Source organism: Dendropsophus ebraccatus, chromosome 1 (genome assembly GCF_027789765.1).
Source record: "Dendropsophus ebraccatus isolate aDenEbr1 chromosome 1, aDenEbr1.pat, whole genome shotgun sequence".
Classification (NCBI taxonomy): domain Eukaryota; kingdom Metazoa; phylum Chordata; class Amphibia; order Anura; family Hylidae; genus Dendropsophus; species Dendropsophus ebraccatus.
The window spans coordinates 132,882,500-132,902,232 of NC_091454.1; the positions used below are offsets into that span (position 1 = coordinate 132,882,500).

A 19,733-nucleotide genomic window follows, 5' to 3' on the forward strand; every position below is an offset into this window, starting at 1 on the left:
AAAATTACACCCCATACAGCCGTGTAGGTGAAAAACTGAAAGAGTCACAATAGGCCCATTTTATTAAAAATTAATTGCAAAAAAAAGGATTTAATAATAAATGTGCATTACGTAGAAACAGGAACCCCCCAAAAGTTACCATATTGCATTTTTTTTACAATTTCACCAATTTATATTTTAAGTAATAATATTTTCTGGGTTCTGTAATACATGTTATAGTAGAATGATACATTCTACATACAATTACATAGAACACCTATTCCTGAAAAAAACAAGCCCTTACATGGCCCTGTAGATAGAAAAATGAAAGTGCTAGAGCTCTTAGAAGGGGAGGAGGAAAAAATGAAAATGCAAAAATGAAAATTGGCGCGGTCTACTGGGTCATTTTGGGTTTGGGTCATCAAAGGGTTAATTGTTATTGTTTTGTTATTGTTTACAGTTAGACTAATACCTGCGTATTATTATCTGCACATATGGGAAAACTACTTTGTTTTTTATTTTGTGAAAGGTCTTCTTTTTTTTTTGGTAGGGGAGTACTTTAAAATGAAATGTTGAATACAAAATATAGTCCTTCTCTAGCAGTCAGCACACATGAGTAACCCTCCTCAATAGAAAGGAAACCTAATGTTAATTTATTGCTGTAAGGGGAAGATGTTATCTGCAAGGTAGTCGCCATTATAATAGTAGGTGGTGGATTAGAATGACAGCTCTATTGTGCTCTTGATAGGTCTAGACATACAGGGGCAATGACAAGTGAAAAAAATCAAGGAGAAAAGGGTAAGCAATGTATAAGGGAGAGAAAATATAACTAATAATACTCCCCAGGTCTGCCATATTTGTACACTTGTTAAACCCAGGCAGATAATCAACTTTGGTTTGACCATATCCTAAGAAAAAAGCTGCATCTAAAGGTCAAGACATTAGATGTCACTGTGATCAGTTCTTGCAGCTTACGATATACAGAAGCTGTATTATGAAATTATTCAACAATTTTCATAAACCCATCAGAAAAACTGTTTTCCGTAGCCACTGATTGGTTGAACAGGATGCCAGGAAGCCTAAGAAGCAAGCGGATTCGCCGAGAGATAAAGTATTAACCTGGCAGCGGTGGGTTAAGTGGGAAAATCAGCTGCGAGTATGTAAAGCTGTAGAAAAAGACAAGAGTATTGCGGTGAAATACCCTGCTGAACGTGCAGCGTGAAAACCGCTGTGATACTGTATATGTGAAGCTGGCCTTAAGGCAGATATGTTCTATTATCCAAATAATCTTCCTCATGATGATGGGGCATGATGATTACAGAGGATAAGACCATGACTGGACTTGCAAGTAAAGGGGAGCCCTTGAGGGGATCTGGGTGAAAAGCTTCAGACCCCCAAGTGAGCACAGTCTGCCTTATTCAGTTCTATGCTAGAATTTGATGTTAATAATATTTTATATACCTGCCATTTAAGTTCTAAGCATTTAAAACATTGCTCCCTTTCAGTTTCCATGAACCTGCCAGAGATAGTAATATCTGAGAAACATATAACAGTTTGGTCAATGAAGAGTTAACTAATCAAGAGATGTTTGCCTTGTACACACTATATAAGTATTCATAGGAAATTCTTTTGAAACCCTCACCTTAAATCTTTAATCACTTGTATATATGTATTCATACGGCACTTGAGAGGAAAGATGATGCATTATCATAAAGATAGAATCAATCCAGTACAAATCACCCTGACCATAAAGTCATTTGGCTGACATGTCAAGAGATGTGACATACAAAGCATCGAAATGGCCTTCATTAATGTGACTATAATCCTGTGTGAGGGATTGAGAATTAGCTAACTTACATCTGTATAGAGTTAAAGGCAGCTATAGTTAGCTTCTGCTTTGCTATGGCTAAGATATTTATTTCTTTGATCTATCTATCTATCTATCTATCTATCTATCTATCTATCTATTGCACCTATCTATCTATCTCCTATCTATCTATTGCACCTATCTATCTATCTCCTATCTATCTATCTTCTATCTATCTATCTATCTATTTATCTATCTATCTACTGCACCTATCTATCTATCTATCTATCTATCTCCTATCTATCTATCTATCTATCTATCTATCTATCTATCTCCTATCTATCTCCTATCTATCTATCTAATATCTCCTATCTATCTATCTATCTATCTATCTATCTATCTATCTATCTATCTATCTATTGCACCTATCTATCTATCTATCTATCTATCTCCTATCTATCTATCTATCTATCTCCTATCTATCTATCTATCTATCTATCTATCTATCTATCTATCTATCTATCTATTTATCTATCTATCTATCTATCTATCTATCTACTGCACCTATCTATCTATCTATCTATCTATCTCCTATCTATCTATCTATCTATCTATCTATCTATCTATCTATCTCCTATCTATCTATCTATCTATCTATTGCACCTATCTATCTATCTATCTATCTCCTATCTATCTATCTATCTATCTATCTATCTTCTATCTATCTCCTATCTATCTATCTATCTATCTATCTATCTATCTAATATCTCCTATCTATCTATCTACTGCACCTATCTATCTATCTATCTATCTATCTATCTATCTATCTCCTATCTATCTATCTTCTATCTATCTATCTATCTATCTAATATCTCCTATCTATCTATCTATCTATCTATCTATCTATCTATCTATCTATCTACTGCACCTATCTATCTATCTATCTATCTATCTATCTATCTATCTATCTCCTATCTATCTATCTATCTATCTATCTATCTATCTATCTCCTATCTATCTATCTATCTATCTATCTATCTATCTATCTATCTATCTATCTATCTATCTACCTACCTACTGCACCTATCTATCTATCTATCTATCTATCTATCTATCTATCTATCTATCTATCTATCTATCTACTGCACCTATCTATCTATCTATCTATCTATCTATCTATCTATCTATCTATCTATCTATCTCCTATCTATCTATCTATCTATCTATCTATCTATCTATCTATCTATCTATCTACTGCACCTATCTATCTATCTATCTATCTATCTATCTATCTATCTATCTATCTATCTATCTATCTATCTATCTTTTTAAACCTTGTCACGTTGGCACCATTAAAGGGGTCTCTGGAGACCAAAGAGAATATTGCCACCAACATTTGTGTCGGCAACTCTGGGGCTATCTAAGCCCTGCAGTTCCCTCTCCCATACTCTGCTCAAGCGCTATGACACAGCTCTATACAAAGCATGGTCATATTCCCCTGTGTACTGTTTATTCCTATATACAGTATCCTGAAAAGGGTCCAGCGTTGTGTCTAGCAATCTCTGTACAGTGAGCAGTGACTGCTATCAATGCTCGCTCTGCTCCTAGCTTCTAGCACAATGAGTGGTGATAGCAATCACGGCTCACTTTGCAGAGCCAGTAAGAGACAGCAATCATGCTGGGGAACCCCTATAAAGTACACGGGGAAAAGGGACCCTGCTCTGTATATCACTGTTCGGTAGCGCTTGAGCAGAGCAAAGGGAACTGTAGGGCTTAGATGTCACTGCTTACTGTTGCCAGTCAATGGAAGTATAATGTACATTAAAAATTATATATTTTTTTCTTTTCAACAATATATTACAAAGTAATATAACTATATTAAAACAATGTATTCACCAATATTTTTTTAGTATCCAGAATATCCCTTTAAGAGATATGACTCCTTTGTTGTTTGTTATTGAAACATATTACAAAATTATATAACTTTATAATGTGCTTCAATTACCTATCTGCCCCCCTTCCCTATCTTTTCCCCCCTCAATCCCCCACCAGGAAGTGAAGTAAACTCATTCTTATCTAATGACTGTTGACCCCAGGCAGTTCTGTGGCAGCCATTATGTGACAATGACATCATCAAGAGGGAGGCGGGTCTAAGCCCTGTTAGGCCAGCCTCCCTTTGTCAGATGACTCAGGCTGCTCAGCTCTGATTGGCTGAACAAGATATAAGCCATCTAACAGTTTTACAGAGTCAGTTAGACATCGCAGGAGACAAAGTGCATCATGGGAAAGCCCAAACCAGGAAGTGAAGAAAAAAATGAAGACCAACTGGAGGTTCAGGGACCTGTTTTTTTTGTTTTTTTTTTAAATCAGCGCCTGAGTACCCCTTTAAGCTCTGGTCCCAACATAGCACAGTTACATATCAATATCTTTGCTGCATGCAGGGCTAGTAATATTGAGCAATCCCTGATGTATATTCAAACACATGTTAGCATTAAAATAGACATTAGACAGGAAAGCATTAGCACTACAGCAGTAAAAAGAGCGGGGATAACTGTCAATCTCCACTAGCTTCTTTGCTACAGGGTACCACAGCTGCAGTGCTACGGAGTTTACTTCCCCAAGCCTAATGTCTATTCTAATGCTAACATGTATTAAAACAGCCATCAGGAGAAGCGCTAGCAATTTGTGACTCTGCTGGAGCAGGGCCTTGCTGTGTTAAGAACTGCACAGTTTGAGTCAAACCTTAAAGTAGATTTGTTAGTATAATGTCTACTTTTCCTTGTTGGATCTGCTATTATCTGTCTATGTATGGGCATTGATCTTGAATATAGGAGGATGCTTCTTTTTTATATTACTGGTGATTTTTATGAAAACTGTGGGGGAGATTTATCAAACATGATGTAAAGTGAAACTGGCTCAGTTGCCCCTAGCAACCAATCAGATTCCACCTTTCATTTTCCAAACTGTCTGCGAGGAAGGAAAAATGGAATCTGATTGGTTGCTAGGGGAAAGTGAGCCAGTTTCACTCTACACCATGTTTGATAAATCTCCCCCAATATGTGTGAAATTCATTGTAAGTATGTTATTTTGGTGATTCAGAATGGTCTCATGTACTATGTGTATTTCTGGATTGTCTTTGAAAACTTTACCTTGCTATTTAAAAGGTAACTTTTTCTTTTATGTTAGTATAAAAGATGGACATATTTTCTCTATGCTACAGTCGCATTAGGAAGGTAACATTTGCAGAAGGCATATTCTAAAGAAAGACGCAAGTGACGTGAGCAAATGGCAGAAAATATACAAGTAAAATATATAAATACATATCAAACAACATATAATGATAAGCACTTACATTAATGTGCTCTTTTCCATTAAACTTGGCTCTTATTTGGGGATTTCTTATAATGTCCAAATTGGTGCCCCATACTGATATAGGAGTGTTCCCACTAGAAAACATGTTTTTAAAAGCTTTAGTGAAAGAAAAAAAAAAACAGCATTCTATATAATATACAACAGAAAGTGCCCCTTGCTTAAAATGTAATACATGATGATTCATTACAGAGGATTAGCGGATAAGGTATCATACATTCACAGAGCGCTGCAGATGTCCAATCACTTCAACCCTGCAGTGTATTCATGCACTGGCTTCTGTTCTGGCTAATAATACAAGGAAGGCTGTTGGATCATATATTAGACTATGTGATTTTCTCAGCAGGGAAGAGCATGTAAAGAACAGTGAAAGCTTTTATTGTAATAATTGTAAGGAGCAATCTGAGATATAGAACTGTGCATTTTGACAATGCTTTTATTAAATACTGTAAAAATTAATAATAATGTAAACATAAAAGATGTATAGAATTCAGTCTACTGAAAAGGTTGTCTAGGATTAGGCCTTGTTCACATCTGTTGTGAAGGTGCAGTTTGGAACAAAGATTGTTGTTTTTTCTTAGAACACAATAGTCACTATGGTGGAATGACAGAAATCATACTTTACAGTGGATCATACAGTGCCTTTTGGCTTTGGTTATCAATGGCCACCACAAGGCTACCATTACACTGGTAAACAGCCAAAAAGGTTCCGACATGAAAACAGTTGAACTTAACTAATTTTGGGATGCTGAGATTGAAAATGATGTTCAGATTTTGAAATTGTCTCTAATTGTCTATACTTCTCACAGCCTGTGATACAATACTAGGAAAAGTTTGCATTGTCAGTATTGCATCATCAACTGGTATATTGCATCATCTTAGAATAACCAATAGTTACGGTATAAGGCTAAGTTTACACTGCGTTTTTGCTATCCGTGTTTTTCATCAGGTTTTTTTTGCGAAAAACGGATGAAAAAAAACAGATGCATTTGTGTGCATCCGTTTTGATCTGCTTTTCTATTGACTTCCATTATAAAAAATAAAAAAAAACGGATCCGTTTTTTTAACAGACACAAAAGTAGTGTCAACACTACTTTTGTGTCTGTCAAAAATAAACAGATCCATTTCGATCCATTTTTTTTTTTTTTTTTTATAATGGATGTCAATGGAAAAGCAGATCAAAACGGATGCCATTGAATAAGGAGTTCAATAAACATAATTAATTTGTAAAAATTCTTGGATATGCCTGTAAATTGTAGTTGATTTTAGATAGAACTAAGTTTCCTATGAATATATTTCAAAAGTGTTTGAACAGTAAACTTGCTTCCTTATGATTGCAGAAGTAATAAATATGTCGGCCATTATACTGTATTCTATAGAATTCACAAAACAGTAACACGAGAACTCTTCGATATCATAGAAACTAGAGCCAATTAATTATTTTCCTTGTGATATTTGAATTCAGCACATAAAAATCATTAAAGGGGTTGTCCGGCGATAAAAAATTATTCACAGAATAACACACATTACAAAGTTATACAACTTTGTAATGTATGTTATGTCTGTGAATGGCCCCCTTCCCCGTGTCCCCCCACCCCCACCCGTGTACCCGGAAGTGTGGTGCGCTATACATTACCTGTCGCGTGCCGACCACGGTCTCCGATCGTCAGCAGTGACGTCTTCTTCGGGAGGCCAGCGGATCTTCCCGAGTGCCGGCCGCCCTCTGCAGCGTCATCCGAAGCTCAGCCGCGATTGGCTGAGCATAACTGTGCTCAGCCAATCGCGGCTGAGCAGCTGATGACGTGGCCGCGTCATCAGCCGCTCAGCCGCGATTGGCTGAGCACAGTTATGCTCAGCCAATCGTGGCTGAGCTTCGGATGACGCTGCAGAGGATGGCCGGCACTCGGGAAGATCCGCCAAGCTCCCGAAGAAGACGTCACTGCTGACGATCGGAGACCGTGGACGACACGATATGCGGTGAGTATAATGCACCACACTTCCGGGTCTAGCGTGGGTGGGGGGAAACACGGGGAAGGGGGCCATTCACAGACATAACATACATTACAAAGTTGTATAACTTTGTAATGTGTGTTATTCTGTGAATAATTTTTTATCGCCGGACAACCCCTTTAAGAAACGGATAACTTTATTTCTGAACTAAACAACTTTTGAAAATTTGTGGACCAGTGTTATTATTGCTGTAGAGAAAAGGTATGGCCCTGGGTCTATGGTGCTCATCTCCTGCAGTGAGATGGAGATCACAGTGAGCCTAGGAATGAAGGACATAGCCATGTGCTTCTGTTGGCTTCTTCTACACTCAAACTATAACACTTAGGAGGAGATTTATTAAAAATTTACACCTTTTTTGGAGTGGAAAAGTCGCAAAATTTTGAACAACCGCATAGCTGCGCAAAATTTTGCGACTTTTCCCCGACATAGACTGATCATGCCTACTTCAGCTTACGCTGAAAATAGGCATGATTTATCATGTGCGACTATCTAAAATAGTCGCACATGTGTCGCAAACTCACTCCACACTAGAGGTGGTGTATTTCACCACCTATAATGTGGAGCCGGTATGCTCCGTGGGTCGGGTGCAGTGCACCCAGTCCACGGAGTGTAAGGGGTTAAGTAGTGATGCAGCAGCATCACTACTAACCTTCTGTGGCTGTACAGTAAGGAGGGGTGCATAGCGCACCCCTCCTTACAGTACAGGAGCAGGGAATCCCCTCATTAAGCCTGGATTCCCTGCCTACAGGGTTTCCCACCCAAAAGCAGAAAGCAGTCTGCTTCTGGGCGGAAAATTTAAAATCCTGGCAGAGAAGTTACAGTCTGGCTTAAGCCCCTGGGAAACAGACTCTTGTGGCACTGCACCTGCACTAGCAAGGAAGGGGGTTAAGTGCCCCCTTCCTTGATGGGGCAGATGCAGTGCGATCTCTATGGGGGGGTTACCTGCTGCTGCTTCTTCCTCCATTGTTGATAGCTGTCACGAGATGTCCCGATAAGCCCCACCCCCTATTCGACCATGTCCGATGCAGGGGGCGGGGCTTACCATCGCGGGGGCGGGGCTTACTGGGATATCCCGGGACAGCTAGCAACAATGGAGGAAGCAGCAGCAGGTAACCCCCACCATCACCCCCCCCTACCCAGAGCGCACTTCATCTGCCCCAGCAAGGAAGGGGGGCACTTAACCCCCTTCCCTGCTGGGCAGATGCCATGCGCTCTGGGGAGGGAGATGGTGAGAGTTACCTGCTGCTGCTTCCTCCATTGTTGCTAGCTGTCCCGGGATGTCCTGTAAGCTCCGCCCCCCGCGACGGTAAGCGGCGGGGCTTATCGGGACATCGCGGGACAGCTAGCAACAATGGAGGAAGCATCAACAGGTAACCCCCCCCCCATGGAGATCGCACTGCATCTGCCCCAGCAAGGAAGGGGGCACTTAACCCCCTTCCTTGCTGGTGCAGGTGCAGTGCCACAACAGTCTTGTCCCCAGGGGGTTAAATCCCTGGGAGCCAGACTGTAACTCCCATGCTGAAGGTCACCCAGCTTTCCCAGGATCCTGTAAGGGTTAACCTTACAGGATGCTGGGAAAGCTGAGTGACCTTCAGCATGGGAATTACAGTCTGGCTCCCAGGGACTTAACCCCTTACTTGTTGTTTGTTTTTGCTTGTGTTTTTTTTTCTTTTCTTTTCTTTTCCAGATCCTGGCACGCAGAGGATTACGTCGAATTCGTTTGGACTACATTGATGACCGGCGCACTTTAATGTACAATAAAATGGTCAATGAGGGGTGTTTTTATTCGAATAAAAATTTTTTTCTAGGTGTGGTGTTTTCTTTCTTTACTTTATAGACTAAGTAGTGGAAGCTGTCTGATAAACAGAATCCATTACTAAGTCAAGGCTTAGTGTTAGCCGGTATAAAATGGCTAACACTAACCCCCCCATTATTACCCCAGTACCCAATGCCACCAGGTGTACTGGGAAGAGCCGGGTGGCAGTGGTCCCGGAGCGTCAAAATTGGCGCTCCCGGAATGGGCGGCAGCAGGCTGGTAATATTTAGGCTGGGGAGGGCCTAAACCAATGGCTCTTCCCACCCTGATGTTACTAGGCTGCTGTTGCTTGGTTTTTAACCCGGCTGGTTATGGAAAGGGGGGGGAATCCTATGCGTTTTTTTTAATTATTTATTTATTTAAAAAAAAAACGCATAGGATCCCCCCCCTTTCCATAACCAGCCAGGTTAAAAACCAAGCAACAGCGGCCTTGTAACACCAGGGTGGGAAGAGCCATTGGTTTAGGCCCTCCCCAGCCTAAATATTACCAGCCTGCTGCCACCCAGTCTAGGAGCGCCAATTTTGACGCTCCAGGACTACTGGCACCCGGCTCTTCCCAGTACCCCTGGTGGCATTGGGTACTGGGGTAATAATGGGGGGGGGGTTAGTGTTAGCCATTTTATACCGGCTAACACTAAGCCCTGACTTAGTAATGGATTCTGTCTATTAGACGGCTTCCACTACTAAGTCTGTAAATTAATGAAAGAAAACAGAATGCACCCAAAAATTTTTTTTATTCAAATAAAAACACCCCCACACCCCTCGTTGACCATTTTATTGCACATTAAAGTCCGCTGGACATCGACGTAGTCCAAACGAATCCGACGTAATCCTCTGCGTGCCAGGATCTGGAAAAGAAAGGGAGAAGAAAATGCTCATTACCTAGGAGGCAAACCACGGCCAATGAGACTATTTAGAGACAATTCTGAGAATATTTAGAGACAATTCTGAGCCAAACAAATCAGCACCACAGAAAATAGACCAGGCTTATCCCTGATACTAAATTGCACTTTAAATAGACCAGTCTATTCTTGCCAAAGCAGAAATAGACCACATCTTGAAAAATCCCCTGTTGATAAATCTCCCCCTTGGTCTGTAATATTGTGATATTGTGTTTACTCCTGGCAAGATGTAATTGTACTGAAATATACAGTATTTCCAGCTTGTATAGCCTCTAAATAAAATGATGTATACACATTTCTGGATATCTTTTGTGTATGATACACTAATTGGAAAGATTTGTACAGATGTCAGCTATTTTACCCAAGTCACATATTCCTCAGCTTCCTCAGATCTCTGGTTTGGCATGCAATGCTAAATACCTCTTTTAGTTTGTTTTGGTTTGTAAAGGAAAAAAGTGACAGGTATTAAGCAAAACACTGTTTGAAACATTATACAATTTCCACAATAAAATCTGTTCCTGCATTTTCCCTTCTTACTTCCTCAAAGGCTTCTATATTTAGATCTTACCTTTCGCCATAATCAATGAGGTGACAAAATCCAATTAATACTACATTGCATATGACAACATTCTTACTTTATCACATCTTTTCAAGGGAGAAAAGTCAAATTTGTACATTTAAAGATGTAACAGAGCCGACTTGCACCTGCAGTAGATGTCATAGAACCATTTGTCATATATTACCATTTTATCACAGGTTATTAGGCTTGTTTACACCAAGGTTTTCTATGGGCAAAATTAAAGGGAAACAAACAGCACAGATTTGCATATATCCATGCTGCCAGTTTCCCATTGCCGTTCACAGAAGCAGTACATACTTGTTGTTAGCGCTAGTCCATGATCCACCATATTTATTAAAATCAATCTTTAATCTGGGCTGACAGTGTCACAGTGGTGTGACACTGTTTGCGCCCGGCCTGCACAGCCTTCCCCCTCCCCCTTCTCCATCCAATGCTGTAGCTTCAGGCCACAACCCGCCCACCTCCTCCGGCTGTCAATTATACTGGAGGCGGGTGTCAGCCACAAGCTACAGCATCTGTGGTGTCCCACCACTGGTGTTTTTGTCTCTCTTGTGCACCTGTGTACAGATGCAGCTAGAGACAACGAGTTTATTTTACTATTACTTCTTTTTCTACTACTGCAGTGCTAAACACTAAAAGGGAGAAGAGTCAAGGAACACCCTTAACCACAGCGATAACACGTGTTAAAGGTGCAGGGCAGTATCCTGAAACGCAAGAGGAACTAGCCTAGATAGGACAAAGCTACCGAATGAGGCCTACGTATCCTATTTCACAACGCAGGTAACTGGGACACCCCTGAAAGCTTAGCTACACCCAGATAACCATGAATGGGGCTTGTATCACCCTATTAGGATGGGTAGCTCGACACTGTAGGGAAAAGGTCGTCAGACATAGTCTAAACACAGGTACAAGTAGACTCACTCAAAAGTATTTCTCCAAAATTCCAGCAGATTACATTGCTACACTGGGTTGGAGCTCCTTAGACAAACTCTTCTCTACTCTACTCAACTCTCCAAGCACCACTACAACTTCCTCTCTTCTACTCTACTTCTCTTAGCACCTCCTCAAGCACAAGCAAGTTCCAGCACTAAAGACTGTAGCAAAGATTTATCTATTGGTGAAAGTGTATTGTGCTACTGAAAGACTTTACAGTAAAACTTATATTTTTACAACACTGGGACCCTGTCATACTTCGCTCCAGCACCCATACACACAGCACCGTACACCTTGAGTTATTTTTTCCCTGGACTGTGGGTGGCGGTACCGATAGTCTGGATATGATTGTTGCCACTACCGGGACAAGAGCCCAAAGGACCCATACCAACCCGGCAGGTCACCGACCATTGGGGAATATAGCCAGCCACATAAACAAAGCTGGTACCAACATCACACCTGTGTGGTAGACAAGCTCTGGCGTCAAGACAATAACATCTTTGGCTAAGCTGTCACAACAACACCTATACCTGTACCTTACCACACATCAGATAAAGAGTGAGCAGGGCATGTACAGACAGTGAAACAGACATATCACTGTCAGCCCAGGTTAAAGATCTATTTTTATGAAGATGCCAGATAACAGAACAGCATGGATGGTAAGTACGCACTTCTCCTTTGATCAGCAATAGGAAACTGGCAGCACAGATGTATCCTTATCCATGCTGTCAGTTTGCCTTTAATATTTAAAAGTATGTCAATAATTTATATAATTTACTAAAGCTTCTACTGTACCTGAAAATACTCCATTCTGGTTCAATTTTCACAATCCTAGGATCTTCCACATATTCAAACTGTAGTTCTTGATGTATCTTAGCTCTGTCTATCTGAACAGACACGTCTACCTTCTGTAAACCTTTAAGAGAAGCTGTGGTGTTACAGAAGATTTCAGTTTGGGTTCTCCTGATAAGAAAATAAAAGTGGGGGAAAAAAAATATAAATCAAGCAATAAGTACTGCATTCAAGGAAACTATAAACAAATACAGGGTCAGCAATACTAGTATAAGACATCAATAATAAAATACACACTACAATAATATAAAGTTGAGAGATACACTTTCTATTTTAACTTCATATGTGCCCGTGTCCAATTACCCTGATGATGCACTGCACAACTTTTTCCAATGATGTTCCAAACATATTGTGCATGGTGACAGGCAGGTCTTAGTATAGACCTGTAATTGTGGCACTGATCACTGTTCTATATTGAATAAAAACAAATTATAAGACAGCACTCCATAGCGTAATTCAGACATGGCTGAAGTAGTGAAAGTAAGCACATAGAACTCTCTGTGCTGGTGTAAGGCACAACTCTTACTGATAGCATGTGAATGAACCGCAACCACTACCGACTAATCCCCACAGGGATTAAAGACAGTCAGTATCCTCCTCCACTCCAAGATGGGTAAAACAGGCACAGGTCCAAGGGGGAAAAGTGATATAAAATATCATAAAATTTCTTAAAAGAATTATTCCAACGACACAACGTGTTTGGAGACCGGCCCGGTCTCTTTATCAAGTCGCTAATTAGACACTTGATAAAGAGACCGGACTGGTCTCGAAGCGCATTGTGTCTAATTACACACTTGATAAAGACACCAGAAGGGTCTCGAAATGTGTTGTGTTGCTGGCATAATTTTTTAAATAAATTTTATGATATTTTATATCACTATTACCCCTTGGACCTACGTCTGTTTTACTGGCCTTGGAGTGGAGGAGGATACTGACTATATTGAATAGGTCCGTGCAACCTACGGATGTACTTCCATAGGGAAATCCTATAATGATTTTTTTTTTACTCAATATCAATAATAAGTACTTCATTGAGAACGTTAAAATACCTGTCAAAAATACATGGTTGCTCCCCAAACATCACTTTGACACTGCTGCCTGCATTCAAGTTGGTTCCTGTGATTGTCACTTGTGTTCCACCTGAGACTGGTCCTTGCATGGGCTGTAATTTAGACAATGCTAAATTCTAGAAACAAAAACAACATTATTATATAAGTACAAGGGATAACTTTTCAATGTATAACCATAGTTTATAGGCTACGAACAGAATGCTTTTAATTACATAGCTACATCAAGCTACACGCTATTTAATTGTTTTCACATTGTGTGTCCTAGTAATAACCTAAACATATATCTTCTAAACCGTCAATCTGCTTTCAGCTTTGTTTAACCCTATTGTGGATTTAACCTTGCCACCCCTAGCAAAACTATAAGCCCAAAGGGATTCATTTTTTTATTTGGTAACATATGATTACAGTCTGATACTGAAGATCACAATGATACAAAAATAAACCATAAAAATGTCTATTTCAGAAATGAAAATGTAGAGTGTACACTTAGATTAGCATTTTAATGGAAAAACTCCTAAGGACCGCAGGAGAGGAGAACATCTGCATTCAAGTGATGAGTTAGGCAGGAATGACAGGGTATTCAAAAACAATGGAGCCGCTTACTATATGAAGGCTGAAATTGGTATTCCGTGACTCTTTGTGAGTTACTACATACAAATCTGGGGAATATCAACTCAACTGTAAATGCAAGTGGCAGTTTTATTACCTATAGGTGCAGTATTAGTGGATAACCAAGACTCTTTCTATTGTATAAAGATCAGATTACATAGCATGACATGTAGTTGTATTGTTCAGAGTAAATGCTCATACATTTATTGTACCATTGAGGATATTTGAAACTTTCCTCTACAATTTATTTTTACCATTGACTTGCAATTGTGATAACTGTTTTGTTGATCCTATAAAAAAAGCTTCTAAAAATAAGTATAAAATGAGAACTAGTGTTTATGTGGGTTACCTGAGCACAGGAAAGACTGCACATAGAACTTCCACATATATACACACTATTTCTATGTAATCTATGATCACCTGCCTGAGCCTGTTCCTTGGAAACAGCACATGAGCTCCTCAGAATGTGCTAAATGTGCCATAATGAAGTTGTTAAATGCCAGGCTCACATTGACTTTAAAGCAGGGGTGCCAACCTGATTAGTTCTTTATTTCCAGACATGTCAATAAATCATAAGTTTATATGTCCACAGCAGAGAATATAGATATGAACACATAAGCGTTATTCACTGAAAACTGCAAAATGATAATAATTAAAGTCATAAAAATCTGCTGTATAAGCTTCTCCAGCCCCTAGAAAATCCTCCCTTTTTTATGAATGGCTTAGCAGTTTATAAATGTTTGACAACCCTACTTTATTCCAAGGGACAGTAAAACTACTACAAACCAAGGGGTTTACACTGCTTAGTAACACTGAGGTCCCTTATTTAACTCCTAAAGTGTGACTGTCATTTAATTTATTTTTGCAGAAATCAATAGAACAAGTCATTTTATGAAACTCTCTAATACAGGCATGTCCAAAGTCCGGCCGGAGGGCCATTTGCGGCCCGCGTTCCGAACTTTTACGGCCCCCCAGGTATCCAGCTTGCTATTATCTGCCTGTGTTTTAAAGCATATAGCATGTAGCATGTAAAATGTTCGGCCCTCGCACATGTTCACTTCATCAAATTTGGCACTCTTCGAAAAAAGTTTGGACATGCCTGCTCTAATAGGTTTTAATAAGCAAATGAGTTTCTTTCTGTACTTAGAAAACTGCGTCCCAGCCTCCCCCCTAACTTCTTATCTATGCATTATCAAGGCAAAGTCATCTAAATTACAGAAGAGCAAATTGAAGACAGGTTTGCAGGTTTGTAAACTATGGAGGGGGGTGGGGCCTAGGGGGTGAGTGAGCAGGAAGAGGAGAGAACCAGCCCAAAAAGTTTGGAAGAAATTCATCACTAGTATTAAAACTCAGAACTTAGCTATTATATTTCTAAATGAACAAAGTATTTAAAGAGCAATGCCACTTTACAGCACTTCTAGCAATTCTGTATACTACCTGCTTTAGCAGCAGAGAATAGAGTTGACAGGGCTTGGCGCTTGAATCCTGCCACCTTGGTGAAGTAAGGTAACTAGTGTTCAGCTAGCACACTCATTTGAGTATAATACCAGCTCAAACATTGGGCTACTTGAGACTGCTGAGAAGCCTTTGAACAAGCTTTAAGGCTGTGAACATGCATAATGCATCCCCACAGCCTTAAATTCATGAAGGGGGGGGGGGGGGGGGTCAGAGAGGTAATAGTGAAAAGAGAGGATAAAAATACTGAAGTGGTAACTTTAATTTTAAACCCCCACTCCACCCCCCACCCCCCCAACAAAGCACAGTAGCCCTCAAGTGATTAAGAGGGGATGCATAGTCCCCTCACTTAACCCCCTGGGGGCCATATTGTTCAGTCTGGCCCACAAGCTATTAAATGGGGATGCCTAGCATCCTTACTTAACCCTAGAATGCATACCTGGGGCCTTGCAAGCCCGCTCTGTAACTTGTTTTCTATTTACTGCAAGATTATTTTAGTTAGAATTCTGAAATTCTAGGTATTCCTCAGGTGTATAGTTGTTAGTCATTTCCAGTTGTTCATATATTTTTATGTTACAGGCATTTCGGTATAACAACTCTTTTTTGTGAATACCCCATATTCACATACCTGGGGCCTTTTAGGCCCATACTAGGTTTACATGTGATCCTACGTCTTTTTGTCTTTACTGTTTCCCCCATTAGCTACATCTGGAAGCTTTTTATGAAGAACTGTACTAAGCATTACCATTCTAGTGAAAATGTAACAGTGGATGAGCAACTTCTTGCATTTAAGGGACGTTGCAATTCATTCAGTATATGCCCAGCAAATCTGCTAAACATGGTATTAAAATTTTCTAGATGTCTGATGCCACAAGCTATTATAGAATGAATGGTCTGATTTACTGTGGCAAAGATGTTGACGCTCCAGTCCAGAAGGACCTATGTTCCGACGTAGTAAAAACACTTGCTAAACCAATTTTCCATTCTGGAAAAAATATAACAATGGCCAACTACTTCAGCCATCTAGAACTGGCCAATTTTTTGCTTCAGAAACAAATTACACTTGTTGGTACAATGAAGCAAGACCGCAGAGAAATTCCTCCAATCATGAAGCACAATCAACATTGACAACTTTATGATCGTGTATTTGGCTTCTGCAATCAAGCAACAATGGTGTCTTATAAAGCTAAGAAAAAAAAATCGGTGATATTACTGAGTACAATGCACCATGATGCAAGTATAGACACCAATAACAGGAAACTGAAACCCGAAATAATCTTGCATTATAATAAAACCAAAGGAGCAGTTGACAAGATGGACGAAATGATTGGAGAGTATGTGTGCAAGAGGCAGACAAAACGTTGGCCTATAGTTCTTTTTTATAATATCCTAGGTGTCAGCCCTCAATACCTATATTGTTTATAGTGAGACTCATCCAGAATTCCATGCCAACAGAAAGGACAAGAGACATCTATACTTGACGGAACTTTGCTATGAACCTTCTATGATGGAGAGAAGCAGCACAAAATGCTTGCCAAGGCAAACAGAAGCTATGATCAGATGTGGTATACATTTTCAGGAACATCCAGAGCCAAGAGATAAAAAAAGAAAGCAATGTTACATTTGTCCAGCAAAGAAGGACTGGAAATCGGAGCGTGTCTGTACTACTTCTGGACAAAATGTCTGCAAGGATCATTCTTCCGAACAGATAACGTGTGAAAGATGTTGCGTTCATTAGTAAATTCAAAAAGGAAACTTTGAAAAGAAATATTCCTGCAGCATGTTAACTGCAACTTTTATATAAAAAAAAACTTTTAGACAAAAAAACGTTATTATAAAGAGTTATATCGAATGTGTATATTGGGCATTTTAAGCCCGTTCAGTTACTTTTTTGTTGTTTTTTTGCACGTAATAATGTTTTATTCACATCTTAGGATGCATTGCCACTAGCTCTGGTGTCTGCCAGGAGGTGATCCGTAATGGATCTGATCTCTTGGTATCTCCAGTTAAGGCTGCCGGAATGCTCGGATTCTACCAGCCTTAGGCGTCACCAGGTCGTCAGATCCATTACAGATCCCCTCCTGAAAGACAGCAGCGCTAGTGGGAATGCATCTTTACTTTGCAATTTTCAAATAAACTTTGAAAAGTATTTTTATTTGAGTTATTCCATGTTATTTGCACACGGGCCTAAAAAGCCCCAGGTATGTGAAAGTGTAGATTTTTATGGTCATGCATTCTAGGGTTAAAGGGGTTGACTGGGAATTTTCAATAAGCTAGCATTGACTTGTGTATATGTTGTATATACACTTTCATTATTTACTTATAGCTTCTAATTCTCAGGCTCAGTAACATGTTTAGCTCCTGTGATGTCACATTCAATATTTGTTTGGTGTTACTTCAACTGAACATGATCACAGGTGGAGTCATCAGTTTGGTGGTGGCAGGTGTCCCTCCTATGGGCTGCCTGGAATTTCACATTGATTTTTGATCTGCAGTTGTAAGTGGGGCTAATATTGGAGCTCAGTAGAAGTAGCAGTAAGGGAAACATGAAATGAAGGAGAGAAGGGGCTACCTACTTCATGACTTCACATGTGATCATGTTCAATAGACGGATCAGGAAACAAATATTGAACATGACATAGAAAGTAAAGGAATCACAGGCAAAGTGGTCATGTCACTAAGCCTGAGAACACAAGAGAAGCTAGAAATAAATAATGAAAGTGTATATAGAACATACAGACCCACAGAGGTCAAAGCAATGATATTACATTGAGAAGTTCCAAACAACCCCCTTAACCCCTTGGGGCCACACTGTTCATTCTGTCCCCAAAGAGGTTGAGTGGGGATGCATAGCATCCAGGGGGCTAAGTGAAAATGAATAGCATCTTCAACAATATGGATGTATTTATTACAAGACACAAATAAATCAAACAAACCATGTACAGTACAGTAAGATATTAACTGCTTGTGATTGGTCGAATTTGTAATTGGAAGGTAAAAGAGTTAGATACACATAAATATCAATTATTCAAGCCTATATTTATGAATATTTAAATGACTATTTGCAGTATGATCAGAGAGGGAGCGATCTCGTATAATTGTTTAATTCATGCAAACGGGAGAATACCTCTGAGAGAGATAAAGAGGAATAACAGAGAGCATTTTTGTTCAAGTTTAAACTTTCAAAAGTTTAAACATCAATGTTTTCATTGACCTCCATGCCAAAATATGGGAATTCTGGTTGGGAGTTGTTGGAGATTTGCTGCAGATTTGGGTGTGTAAATAGAAAAAAGTCAAATGCACTGAAAATCTGTAGTCTTGGATTGTGTTGCAAATTCACAGCAAAATTCTCAAAAATGTTAACTTCCTATTGAAGTGATTAGGTAAATCCACTTCAGCAGTGTTTTTACAACCCTTTGGATGGGTAAATTTCTGTTTGCATTCTGCACAGAATATTCAAACAGTATGTGGATGAGACATGCTGTCATCCACGTTTCAGGTATAGCAATATGCTGCAGACTCTTACCAGGCTGTAGAGCATAAGTAACTAATTGCAGGGCATGACTGAAACCCCCCCCCCCCCAACCCCCATCCTCACAATTTTGTTTTGAGAACAGGCCTCCGAATCTCCCTTTAAAATGGATCAACGGTTACACATGTGTGCTGCTATGGGAGCTGCCAATGATAGTCAAGTACAATATCCAGAGTCTTCCATTGAGAATAAATGGAGAGGTAGTCACATGTCCACATCACTCTCAACATTCTATTGCAATGAAACATTTAACTTTTAGGGTGACTTCACAGATACAGTATCACAGCAGATTTTACGCTGTGAATTCTGCAGCGAAATCTGCGGCAATACTATGTGCTGTCATTCCCTAGGGCTTTACAATCTCGCAGCAGAATGTAAATCCACTGCGAGAATGTAGCCCCTGCCCGCTTAACCCACCCCTTCCCGGTTAATGCATTACATGTTCATGCTTCTCCCTGTGTTCCCGCTCAGCCAATCAGTGGCTGTGGTGGGACAGCACACTAATTGGTTGGATGAATGGGATGTCAAAGAGCCAGAAAAGTAGGCCGGAGCGTGAACGGGTAATGTATTAACCAGGCAGTGGTGGGTTAGGAGGGCAGGGGAAAACAGTACACAGTATTGCAGTGGATTTTGCTGCAGAATTTGCAGCGGGAAATCCACTGCAAGGCTGCATTCACACTACGTATATTTCAGTCAGTATATGTATATTTCAGTCAGTATATTTCAGTCAGTATTGCAACCAAAACCAGGAGTGGATTAAAAACACAGAAAGGATCTGTTCACACAATGTTGAAATTGAGTGGATGGCTGCCATTTAAT

The 19,733-nt window shown here is 39.8% G+C and overlaps 1 protein-coding gene across 1 annotated transcript in view; it reads right to left on the reverse strand.

Annotated features, from left to right (window-relative positions):
- Positions 1-19,733, reverse strand: part of PLXNA4 (plexin A4) — a 614,893-nt gene that overhangs the window by 101,788 nt on the left and 493,372 nt on the right. The window contains exons 15-17 of the mRNA XM_069979087.1: positions 13,298-13,434; positions 12,192-12,359; positions 5,139-5,232 (exon numbers count right to left, since the gene is read on the reverse strand). Coding sequence (XP_069835188.1) covers positions 5,139-5,232; positions 12,192-12,359; positions 13,298-13,434 — 399 coding nt within the window. The remainder of the gene's footprint in view (positions 1-5,138; positions 5,233-12,191; positions 12,360-13,297; positions 13,435-19,733) is intronic.